At 42.2% G+C, this 13145-nt stretch overlaps 1 protein-coding gene across 2 annotated transcripts in view; it reads right to left on the bottom strand.

Annotated features, from left to right (window-relative positions):
• The window catches only part of LOC122563025 (tyrosine-protein phosphatase non-receptor type 22-like), a 96945-nt gene that overhangs the window by 6195 nt on the left and 77605 nt on the right, over positions 1-13145 (bottom strand). For both annotated transcript variants that reach the window (XM_043716337.1, XM_043716338.1), the window contains 5 exons: positions 7703-7815; positions 6638-6665; positions 5570-5608; positions 4413-4501; positions 1432-1462 (listed from right to left, as the gene is read on the bottom strand). In XM_043716337.1, coding sequence (XP_043572272.1) covers positions 1432-1462; positions 4413-4501; positions 5570-5608; positions 6638-6665; positions 7703-7815 — 300 coding nt within the window. The remainder of the gene's footprint in view (positions 1-1431; positions 1463-4412; positions 4502-5569; positions 5609-6637; positions 6666-7702; positions 7816-13145) is intronic.

Below are 13145 nucleotides of genomic sequence, written 5' to 3'. Positions count from 1 at the left end.
AACAAACACATATACCTGGATCCAATATACCGGCCACTATAGCGGACAGCTGAAACTGACAACCGGAAGCGGCAGGGACAGGCCACTATAAATGCCGGAGGAAACACCACAGAAGCGCTTCACAGGAGGCTCCCAAGCACTGAGGATGTCACCTAGACAGGGGACAAAACATTTGCAACAAAAACTTCCAGCTCGGCGAACAGAACCACAGCATAATACCATTAGGCCATGGTCTAGTAATCCAGAAACCCAGGTACCCGGTGGAATTTAAATTCAATGAATAAATCCAGAATATAAAGCCAGTCTCAGTCTTGGCGCCCATGAAACTAGCATCGAATGTTGTAAAATATTCACTGATGTCCTTTAGAGAAAGATATCTGCTTATCTTATCTGGTCTTGTCTAAATGTGACTCCAGATCCAAATAACATGGTTGGTACTTCAATAGGGCCTGGCAAGCTGTTCAGTTGAAGTGGCAATTCAGGATGGGTTACAAATGCTGGTCAAGCCAGTGAATCCCACATCCCTTCCCCCAAAGAAAAATAAATGAATTTAATGTGCTATAATTACCCTTCTCAAATTGCTCTCAGTAACAGACCTGCTGACGTTTTCACCACCTCAGGTAAAGTAAAAATAAATGACAGCTGATGAAGCACTGTTGAAGTGTAGCTTCTGTTGAAATACAGGAAATCCCGCAAAATTGTACACAGCAAGATCCCACAAACAACATCTCGACAATAGCCAGGTAACCTGTTTAATTAACATCAGCTGAGAGACCAAATTGTGGCCAAGAAACTGTGGGAAACTCCTTGTGTTTTTCCAAATAGTGCTATGGGATCTTGAGCAGGCAGATGGTGTCTTGGTTTATTGTCTCATCTGAGAGAAGGAACCTCTGACTATGAAGAACACCCTCTGTCCTGCAATAAAGGTGCCGGTCTGGAGATTTGTGCAGAGGGATTTGAACCCAAACCTTCAAACTCAGTGTTAAGAGTCTGAGGCACTGCAAATGAAACAGCCAGTTTGTACAGAAGATAATCTTACAATCGCCTATTGAATGAACAGCTAACATTGAGCGCACACGCACACTGCGTAATCACCAAGCTTCTGTTGAGATAGAGTGCAAAATGGACAATGCAATTAAGAGTATGGGATTGGATCAGATTAATGCTGACTTCAGATTTACAGAGATACTTCTAAAGTGAGCCTGTCTGATGCTCTGTTTCTCCTGTCTGGCACAGTTGACATTTTATGACCTTGATAAATACTGGAGAAGGAAAACATTTTCAGGACAATGACGAAAGCATAGTAGAAGGTCACTAATTGGACAGCTCTCTAAGAGGTGCCACAGTCGTGATGGATAGTATGGCCTCCTGGCTGTGTGATTCCATGATGCTTTTCCTCATAAGTGATTGTATGAAGATAATTCTACTTACATTTTTTCATACTTCGGAGAATTTTCAAACTCTGCAAACAGCCAAAGAGAAAAAGAAAGATAATCATAAAAAGGTTCTTTAGAAAAGCTGGTGTAATGTTGCAAATCACACCAGATCTATTGCCAATTCAACCATTGTAGCAGCTAATCTAGGGAGCAAGGCAACAAGCTGTCACCCGCTAGACTCCACCACCAACACGAGAACTAAGAATGACTTTGTACTCTATGTCGGTGCATTTTTAGGGGGTTTAGTTGCTTGTCTCTGACGAGTGCTGGTTTGGCAGAGCTTTTTTATTCTTCTGTAGGATGTGAACACTGCTGGCAAGGCCTATCTTTGTTGCCCACTCCTAATTGCCCTTTTTGAAGGTGGCAGTAAGCTTCAGCCTTGAATTATGGGTGTAAGTGCACCCACAGTGTTGTTAGGAAGTTTAAACTTGAGAGCCTGATAAATTAAGGATGGTGATTGTAATTTACGTGTGATCTGCTTAAGGTGTTAAAATGAGAATGAGTTTGGATAGGGTGGGAAACTGTTTCCTCTGGTTGAGGGAATTCTGAAGAGCAGGTCACAAGGTTTATGCAGAGCTAGGTATTCAGCAACAATGTTTGGAAGCAGTTGTTAACCACAAAGGGGTGTAGAAATTTGGAACTCTCCTTATTTCAAACGGAATGGAATATAAAAGTAGGGAAGTTTCACTAAAACTATACAAGACATTGTTCAGAGCACAGCTGGATGACTGAACAGTTTTGGGCCCCACCTTTAAGAAAGGACACATTATCATTGGAGGCATTCCAGAAAAGGTTTATTCAGTCTATTTTGGATATGGAGTCACTGTCTTATGAGGAGAGGTTGAGTGACTTGAGCCTGTATTCAATAGAAATTAAAAAACTGAGAGGAGACATTATTAAAGCATACAAGATTTTATTGGATGTTCTGAAGAATGCTCACTGGACCTGAAATGCTAACTCTGCTTTCTCTCCACAGGTGCTGGCAGAGGTGCTGAGTTTCTCCAGCAATTTCTGTTTCAGCTTTCTTAGGAAACTTGACAGAGTAGGTGCAAAAAACGTTGTCCCCTCGATGGGAGAGTCACAGCCTAGAGAGAATCATCTTCAGAATAAGGGGTTGCACATTAAGGTAGATATGAGGGGGGGGTTGGTTTCTCTCCGGGGGTGGGAGGGGGTAAATCTTTGAAATTGTTCATCGATGAAGGCTATTGAGGTTGGGTCATTAAACATATTCTAGGCTGAGATAAACAGATTTTGTATTAGTGAGGGAATAAGACAGTGGCTCCATATTCAGAATCTACCTAATGAACCTTTTCTGGAATGCCTCCAATGATAATGTATCCTTCCTTAAAGGAGAGGGACCAAAGCTGTTCAGTCTTCCAGCAAGGTATGGGGATAAGGAAGGAAAACGGAGTTGAAAATTATCAGATCAATCATGCATTGAATGATGGCGCACAACTGATGGGCTGAATGGCCTATGTCTGCTCATACGGCTTATGGTCTAAAAACCTGAATTTTTCTAATAAGTGAGGATATTTAGCGACAGATATGGAGGAAAGGTAGATAAAAAGGGGTTGTGCTATAGATTAGTCACCATTTCACTGAATGGCAGAGCAGAATTAAGGGGCTGAATAGCCTTATCTTGTATCTGCACAACTCCTGAGGTGGAACATGCTCCTCTAATACAGATGCCACCTGCTGGAGCTAAAAGGTTCTGCACATTTAGTTTATAGAATGAATGAAATGCAGAGAATTGGTGTGAAATGGCTGTGAAAGCGGTTCAGGAATAACTTTCAAAAGAGTCACAGATGAAGCGTGAAGAAAAAACAGTGGCAGCACTGTCAGAGGAAGCAAGGATTGATTTGAATAGCTCTGTCAAACAGCTAGCCAAAGTATGACAGGTTGTGTGGCCCTTCCCTGTACTACAAATCATCAGCAAATCCAGTGGCATCGGTGGAGAGCGAAACGGAGTTAACATCTCAGGTGTCCTTCATCACAAACAGAATGATGTCAGAGATGAGCTACTCTCTAACTAATCTTTTCCATCTTTCCAGTGAAAGGTCTTTGTCCTGAAACACTGGGCTGGATTTTATGAATGGCAGTCTCATGCAGTTCCTACTCTGCCCATTCTGCTTTGGGATGCATGAGAGCTCTTCATTTCTGACAGGAGCTTTCAACCAGGCTTCCTTTGGAGATGAGGAGCCATACTTCCATTCTGACAGTTCTCCCATCTGCTCCCTGGGATAAAGGAGTAGACTTGAGTATGACTAAACAGGTTTGGCCTTCATTAAATAGAACTTAGAAGAATGAAGGGTGATCTTATTGAAATGTACAAGATTTTGAGGGGTCTTGACAAGGTCGATGTTGAGAAGATATTTCCACTAGTCGGTGAGGGACATAGTTACAGAATAAGGGAACAGTCATTTAAACTGAGATGTGGAGGTATTCTCTCTGGATGGTGAATGTTTGGAATTCTGTACCCCAGAAAACTGTGGAGGCTAGATTACTGAATGTATTTAGAGAAGAGATCGACAGATGTTTGAAATATCAAGGAGTTGAGTGTTATATGGAGTTAGTATAAAAGACGAGTTGAGACCTGGTACGGATCTTCCATGGTCTTATAGAATGGTGGGGCAGGCTTAAAGGCCTATTCCTACTTCTTACGTTCAAATGCAGCAAGACCTGGACAATGTTAGGGTTAGGCTGAGAAGTAGCAAGTAACCTTTGCATCGCACAAGGCCAGTTTTCTCTCCATAGATGCTGCCAAAGCTGCCGAGTTTCCGTTTTTGCCTCAAAACCATTTCCCCAAGTTCTGCTTGTTGTCACAAATTACTTTGAAAGTAAAACCTCAACAAAAGATGCAGAAAGTAAAATGTCAGTTAATTATCACGTAATGTAACTGACTTATATAAGCCCCCAATACTGTGTCCCCTACAGACACAGATCAAACATGGTAATGGGACAGACAAACTTCCTCACCTTGCTCCTTGCAAAAGGCTTGTTGGAATCGTCTAATGATCTGGAGTTGTCAGTCTCAGGTGATGAAAGTGGTCCAGACTGGGGCAAGGCTGCAGGTGAAATGAAGAGACAGTCATGCTTAAGAAACAAGAAAGCAGAAAGTCATAAATGCGAATCACCTGGAATGACCACAACACACAATGGGAGATACTATACACAAGGACATATAATCAAGGAATCTCCTGGATATGGATTTCAACTGTGTACGCACTGACTGGTTAAAACCATTCACAACCGCCCACTATGTATTTCTCTAATTTCTTTATGCTGCAGATATTCATTTACTGAGAAACAGGATCAATTGGTGAGTTTCAGTGAAGACATTCTGTGACTGAGTTCATATCCTACCAGCAAGTGCACAGAGAAAGGAGGGAATTCAGTTAGTACCCTCTCCCCAGATATGTAACACAACAGTGACCAGTGTTTGTGATCAGTGTGTCTTCTCTCATCCCACACCACACCTCATACCTCCCCACCACTGGCTCAGTTAACACTCATACTCGAGCTAATCTTGGTGATGTACATAGAAGTTCCTGACCCAAAGTATAAGCTGTGTTCTTGCTACGCCAGTGCCTCTTCCAAAAGATATTCAACATGAAGGAGTGCTGTTTCAAAAATTACTTGGGGAGGTGATAAGCAGCAGAAGGTTTCCTTGCCTATGTTTGACATGATGCCATGAGACTTCATAAGATCCCAAAACAATGTTGAGGACTCCCACGGCAACTCCTTCCCAATGGTATATCACTGGGCTGCCATTTCTGTTGAGTCTGTTCTGCTAGTGGGACAGGATACACCCAAGAATAATGATGAAAGAGGCTGGGGCAATATCTGTAAGGTATGATTCTATGAGTTTGACTGGGTCAGGCGTTGACTTGACTGATCTGGAGGACAACCTTCCTAATTTTGGCACAAGTTCCCAAATGTTAGTAAGGAAGCCTTGGCAGGGTTGACTAGGCAGGTTGCGCCATTGTCATTTCTAGTACAGGTTAATACTGGGTAGTCCATCTGGTCTTATTCCATGACACAGGGAGAGAGTCAGCATCATAGTAGTTGAGCACTGCTAACTTTTATTTAAGGGTGTTGAGGAGATGCACAAAAGGAGAGAGAATAATACTCACTGATTGCATTTGGAAGTGATAATGTGTCACATTTTCTTTCTAAAGGAGAAAGAAAAATCTATTAGTGAATGGACAAAAGAAAAATAATGACTTAAACACCAGATTTTTGCAGACACTAGTTGATCTTTCACAAGGATCCCATCTCATCCATTCCACTCCTTCTCTCCAAAATATTTGATTGTCTAAGAATTAATATGGAGGGAGCTGTAATGAACAGTGACATAAAAAAGGTTCAAGACTATGAATTTCCTAATTCGCGTGACAACAAATGTGCTTAAATTTTTCAAAATACAACAATCATGCCATGTTATCATTTGAAAATTAATCCTTCTGTTGTGGGTATCTCTTGCAAGTGTGCCATCTGCTGCCTATCTCATTTACCCTTGAGGTGGTGGTGGGGCTGGTGTTGGTGAGCTGTCTTCATGAACTGCTGGAGTCTATGTGATGTAGGAACACCACAATGCCGTTATGGAGGAATTTCCAGGATTTTGGCCCAGGGAAGGAACAGCAATATATTTCCAAGTCAGGATGGTGCACATCTTGGAAGGGAACTTTTAACTGTGGTGTTTCCATGCGGCTGCTGCCCTTGTCCTTCTAGATGATGGAATCTGGAAGTTGCTGTGACTGTTCCTCTCACTCTATTCAGAGAAAGCTGACTGAAATTTCAAAGAAAAAATCCCATGTGGAAGTAAGTCTTTATTCCTAATCTGATAATGTGGGAAGATGGACCAGAAATCCCAAACAGTTCCATGGCTACTAGCCTGGACCTAATGTATTGTGTGACTTCATGCTGTGGGATAATGACTATATAACTCTAGTTACTAGAATTATTCATATGGTTAACAGTTACCTCATTCCTGCATGATAAATAGATAGTACAATTTTTGAGATGCTTAATAGTTACTGGAAGTACTTGACTAATAGTTACTGAAATTACAGGAATTGTTAATTAGCGATCAATAAAAACAGTTTTCAATTTGAAAAAAGTAATGTCAAGAAAGAAAATGTACATAAATTAACTGTCTACAACATTATAATTATTTTAAACCATTAGCTTGAAACACTCACCCAATCTAAAAGCTCTCAACTTTAAACTCTGAAAAAGACACAGTGCAATGAATCATAAACTGTAGTGAATTGATTTACTGACAATGCAGTGAAATGAATTACAGTTCCCAGAAGCAGCAACATTCATCTTGCTCTGATAGACTGGTTAGGAGAGGTCAGGTGTGGAGAAAGTACAGTTTCATGTCAGAAGATAGCTGCAGGAGGGAACATTTACGAAGGCTGAAGGAGAAGCAGGAAGGAAGGAACCTTTGGAGCGGGATTTCTAAACAATGCATGTCAGAGCAAGAAAGGTGACAGACAAACAAGAGGAGTGTGTAGGAGAAGGGAGGGCCAAGGTTGTAGAGAAACTGATAAATAAAATGCAGGAGCCCAGACAGTGGGTAACCTGGTGATAGCCAGTTAAATCTAGGCCAATAAGTGAGTGTGACCTGGTTCTGGAGGGATGTAGGTTTCAGAACTTTGAATTTGGAGTGGCCTTTGAATGTAATTGGGAAGAAAATACTCAACTCTTAAACTGAAAGTAAAGCTCCCTTTATTTTTCTAAACTGAAAGTCAAGCTCTCTCCACACTGTCCCCATCAAGCATTCCCAGGACAGAAACAGCACAGGATTGGAATACAGAGTAAAGCTTCCTCTACACTCTCCTCATCAAAAGCTCCCAGGACAGAAAGAGCACAGGACTGGAGTACTTGGCTTCCCCATTCCCTGAAGAAGGGCTTATGCCCGAAACGTCGATTCTCCTGTTCCCTGGATGCTGCCTGACCTGCTGCGCTTTTCCAGCAACACATTTCCAGCTCTGATCTCCAGCATCTGCAGACCTCACTTTTTCCCCATCTATATATACAGGCAGCTGTCTTGGTTGCATTAAAATTGCTGGGCTTTCACAGATTCAATGCTGGATGTCCCACTATTAAATCTGTCAGGGAATTCCTCTTTTTTACATCCACTAGAAGCTAACTCAGGCCACCTCAGCCTTTTTCCCCCATTGACAAAGATCCTGATTTTTCTGCAGTTGCTGCATTGTTTATGTCTCCAATACTCAGAGTTCATAGCTTGTGACCAATACCTTACTCCGTGTCTTCACATTTTTGGATTCCACAAAGGTCCTGGGCTGTGTAGATCCACTCCATTCTGAAGATGATCCAATTTTCCGAGATGCTGAAGGAATTGGTACCAACTCTGTATCAGAGGAAAATAAACCAAGGAATGATTAACTTTGGTCAGGTCTGGGCAGCAATTGTGTCTGACAATTACACTTCCCACTGCCTCAGGAAAGGAGCCAACATAATCAAAGACCTCTCCACACTTTTCCAGGTTGAACTCCATCTGCCACTATCAGCCCAGTTCTGCATCCTGTCAATGTTCCATTGCAACTACAACAGTCCTCCACCCTATTCCACAACTCCGCCAACATTCGTGTCATCAACAAACTTACTAGCCCACCCTTCCACTTCCTCATCCAACTCATTTATAAAAAGCACAAAGAGCAAAGGTTCCAGGTCCCTGCAGAACACCACTGGTCACCAAGCTCCAGACTGAATATTTTCCATCTACCACCACCTGTGTCTTCCATGGCCCAGTCAATTCTGTACCCAGACAGCCAGATTTCCCTGTATCTCATGCCTCCTTACTTTCTGAAAGGATCCACCATGGGGAACTTTATCAAATGCCTTGCTAAAATCCAAGTACACCACATTCACTGCTCTATTTTCATCAACATCCTCAAATAATTCAGTGTGGTTTGTGAGGCATGGCCTGCCCCTCACAAGGCCATGCTGACTATCTCTAATCAAACTAAGGATTTATGATTACTTAGAAAATCAGTCTTTCAGAACCCTCTCCAATATTTTGCCCACCACTGGCGTAAGACTGACTGGTCTGTAATTCCCAGGGTTTTCCTTTCTTGAACAAAGGAATAACATTTGGTACCCTCCAATCATCTGGCACTACGCGAGTGAACAGTGAGGATGCAAAGATCAACGCCAAAAGTGCAGCAATCTCTTCCCTGGCTTCCTATAGTAACCTAGGGTATGTCCCATCTGGTCCAGGGGATTTAGATTAGATTCCCCTACAGTATGGAAACAGGCCCTTCAGCCCAACAAGTCCACACTGACCCTCCTCAGAGTAACTTGCCCTCAGACCCATTCCCCTACACTATATTTACCACTGATTAATGCACCTAACACTTTGGGCAATTTTGCATGGCCAATTTACCTGACCTGCACATCTTTTGGATTGTGGGAGGAAACCCACGGAGACATGGGGAGAGTGTACAACCTCCACACAGACAGTCGCCTGAGGCAGGAATCGAACCCAGATTCCTGGCCTTGTAAGCCTTCTGTGCTAACCACTGAACGACTGTGCTGTCCATTTATCTATCCTCTCTAGACAAACCCTCCTCGACGGCTTTCCTTTCTGCAGTCATGATACTATCGCTGATTAGCAATACCATCTTCCATCTCTTTTACCTTGCCCCCATTCCTTGTATGATTTGTCTGGTTGCATGCAAAACAAGACTTTTCACTGTATTTCGGTACATGTGATAATAATAAATTAAACCAAATCAAACGTGATGATGTGCATTAACTGCAAGTTTGGCTGAATTGTAGTTTATTGAGCACTGATAGGATGAGTTGTAAGCTAGTTTCTTACTTCGAAGAAGGGCTAGGCCATTTGGCCCATCTAGTGTGCTCTGTTAGTCGATACAGTCATAGAGCACAGAAACAAACACTTTGATCCAACTGGTCCATGCCGATCAAGTTGCCGTAACTAAACTAGTCCCATTTGCCTGTATTTGACCCACATCTTTTTAAACCTTTCCTATTCATGTACCTTTCAAATGTTTTTTTAAAATGTTGTAACTGTACCTGCGTCAATGTTCTCTGGCAGTTCATTCCGTATGTGAAGCACCCTCTGTGTTAGAGCATTGCCCCTCAGATCCCTTCTAAATCTTTCCCCACTCACCTTTTATGCTCTCTAGAGGCCTATGCCCTCTAGTTTTGAACTCCCCGAGGGAAACGTCTTTGACTATTCACCTTATCTACGCTCCTCATGATTTTATAAACTTCAATAATGTCTCCCCTCAGCCTCCTATGTTTGAGGGAAAGAAGTCCCATCCATCCAGCCTCTCCTTGTAACTCAAATATTCCAGTCTTGGTAACATCCTTGTAATTCTTTTCTGCACCCTTTCCAACTTAATATATCTTTCCAATAGCAGGGCGAACAGAATTGTACACAGTGTTCCAAAAGTAACCTCACCAATATCCTGGACAATTGCAACATGACATCCCAACCTCTGTACTCAAAACTCTGATCGATAAAGGCAACTGTGCCAAACGCCTTCTTCACCACCCTGGTGCCACTTTCAAGAACTGATCTTTGGCTATAACTACTTTTCCACCCACTCTTCATATCCCCCGATTCCCTGAGTGACCAAGAATCTGTCTCAGTTTTCAATGTATTTAAAACAGAGCATCCACAGCCTTCCAAAGAATACAAAATTCACCCACTTTTGACTGAAGAAAATTCTTCTCATCTCATTTACGTGATCAGCCTCTCACCCTGGGTAATGCTTTCAGGTTCTCGATTACCCAGTCTGTAGAGAAACCCTCTTAGAATTAACATTGTCAAGCCCCTTCAGAATCTTGAAAATTTCAATGAGATTTTAAAGAGATTCATTCATGGGACAGGCATCGTTGGCTGGGCCAGCATTTATTGCCTGTCCCTTGTTGCCCTTGAGAAGGTGGGGGTGAGCTGCCTTCTTGAACCGCTGCAGTTCATGCACTTAGGGAGGGAGTTCCAGGATTTTCTCTCATTCTTCTAAACTTCAGAGAATAAAGCCCCGATTTACTCAGCGGGTCTGATAGCCCTATATCCCAGGGAGCCATGTAATGAATCTTTGCTGTTTCATCTCTAATTCAAGTGAATCCTTCCATATATATGAAGACCAACACGGAATTTTTATTCCTGAACCAGGAACATAGCATTTGGAAATTTTCCATCTCTGTAGATCCAACTCAAAAGAAACTGCCCTGAGCCATTGGATTTTTGTTCTTGGGAGAAAGTTGTTAACATGATTCTAGCTCCACACTCTCCTTCCACAAACAATATACAGGCAGAGGAGCCTGTTTGAAAAGCAGTGCCTTGCAATATCATCCCAGTTGTAAGACCAGCAGTACAACAAAAAAAAAGTGCTCTTGATCTCACCTCCCTCTTACCCTGCACAGTTTCCATGCCCCATTCCAAGCAGAGCTCTGTCCATTCACCCATCTCCCATGGCCCCTCCTACCCTCTGTAGCAAGGTATGTCTCTTTATCCATCCCCTTGGCCTCTTGTACCCTCCATTCCAATACATAACTCTCTATTACCGACTTGGCCTGTTAAACTCCTGTGCCAACTTAGAGCTAACCCATAAATCCCCATGTGCCAGTTCTTTGCTTTGACATCCTCCAACCCAATTCATGCAGTAGCCACCATAGGCAGGCCTCAGGAACTACAATGACATGAAATAAGGTTCTGAGTATCTAATATAGCTGTCACTTTATTATTCAAAATAAAAGATCCTCATTGATACTGCCTCTTCAGAGTGGAAGTATTAATCCAGTATCTGGAAGAGCTATTTGTGCCATTATGCAGATAGTCCAGCTAGAGATGAGGCAGTGCTAGACCGAATCCCAGGGAATGAAGCTGGTCAAGCAGTTGAAGTATCAGTGGGCGAGCACTTTTGGGATAGTGACCATAATGGGGGAATTGCAAACATTACTGCCTTGTTCAAGAAAGGTTGTCAAGATAAGCTGAGCAATTACCAGTCAGTTCAACTTCAGTGATGGGGGGTTTCTGGACACAATTACACAGGATAGAATTAGTAGTTCCATGGAAAAAGGTAGATCAATTATGAAGAGTCAGCACAAATTTCTAAGGAAGACATTATGTTTAACTAACTTACTGGAGTTTGTTGAAGAGCAACAGAAAGGCTCAATGAGGATAATGAGGTGTTTGATACAGTGTGATACAACCTGTGAGGAAAATTAGAATCCATGGTATAAAAGGGACAGTAGCAACATGGATACAAAATGGACTGAGTGATAGGAAACAGAGGGTAATGGTCAATGGTCTGGGGGAAGGTTGTAAGGGAATTCCCCAGGAGTCAGTATTGGGACTCTTGCTTTCCCTGATATTTTTAATGATCTAGATCATGATGTTTGGAGGAAACTCCAAAGTTTGCAGATGACAAAAACTTACAAGAATTGTAAACTGTGAAGAGGATAGTGTGAAACTTCAAAAGAACATTAACAAGTTGCTGGAGTGGGCGGATAGGTGACAGAGATGTGAGACTTGGATGCACTTTGGTAGAAAGAACATTGAAAGTCAACACAAAATAAGGAGATGCGGGTGCAGAGGAACCTGGGTATTATGTGTACAGATGACTGAAGATGGCAGGACTGGTGGAGAGCAGTTAATAAAGCATATTGTGCTCTTGGCTTTATTAATAGGGCGTAGAGCAAGGAGGTGATGTTGAACTTGTACAACCCACTTATTCATCCTCAGCTGGGGTGTTGTGAACATTTGTGGTCACCACGTTAAAGGAAGGATATGGATGCATCAGAGAGAGGGCAGAAGTGGTTTACAAGAATGGTCCCACAGATGAGGAACTTCAGTTATGTAGATAGACTGAAGAAGTTGGGACTGTTCTCCTTATAAAGGAGAAGGCTGGATAGAGTAAGTAACGTTTATTTTATTCTTTCATGGAATGAGGGCACCACTGGTCAGGCAGCATTTTCTATCCATCCCTAATTGCTCAGAGGCCAGTTAAGAGTCAACCAAATTGCTGTGGGACTGGAGTCACGTGTAAACATGGCAGTTTCCTTCCCTAAAAGACATTAGTGACCCAGATGGGTCAACAACAATCACCTCATGGTCATCATTAGACTCTTAATTACAGATATTTATTGAAATCAAAAGCTACCATCTGCTGTGGCAGGATTTGAACCCGGGTCCCCAGAACATTACCTGGTCTCTGGGTTAATAGTCCAGTGACAATATGACTAGGTCATCACCTCCCCATAATTAATCACACCAGTAAAAGAGAGAGGGTTCCAGAAATGGTAATGTGAATTTGTTTGCATTGGGAATGATTTACAAATGAACAGAGGAAACAGTGAAAACACGAGCTTGTGTTGAGTTAGAATCAATCATTAATTGACCTTCTTTGCATTGTACAGGGGACAAACTTGGGAAAGATTTTGGTTTCAGTCGATAGCAATACAGATTGAAGTAAGATGTATGAAATGGTTTCCCTATTGAAAGGAGACTTCAGAAAAGTTGGGAAATATGTTACCTCAGTGTTAGGGTTTTACTTTGTAAGTCCCAGACCAGAAATGCTTGGTTAGGATCTTGTAAAGGCCATTCAACACTGAGAAAGTCTAAGCTCAATTATGCTACTCAACGAAGAGGCTCTCAACCCTTCAAAACTAGGAATTGAAAGAAACAGTTAAGGAAGATAGAGTCAT

This window comes from Chiloscyllium plagiosum, chromosome 26 (assembly GCF_004010195.1).
Source record: "Chiloscyllium plagiosum isolate BGI_BamShark_2017 chromosome 26, ASM401019v2, whole genome shotgun sequence".
NCBI classification, from domain to species: domain Eukaryota; kingdom Metazoa; phylum Chordata; class Chondrichthyes; order Orectolobiformes; family Hemiscylliidae; genus Chiloscyllium; species Chiloscyllium plagiosum.
Note: the sequence above shows the minus strand (reverse complement) of the source record. Positions and strands in the feature narration are given on the sequence as shown.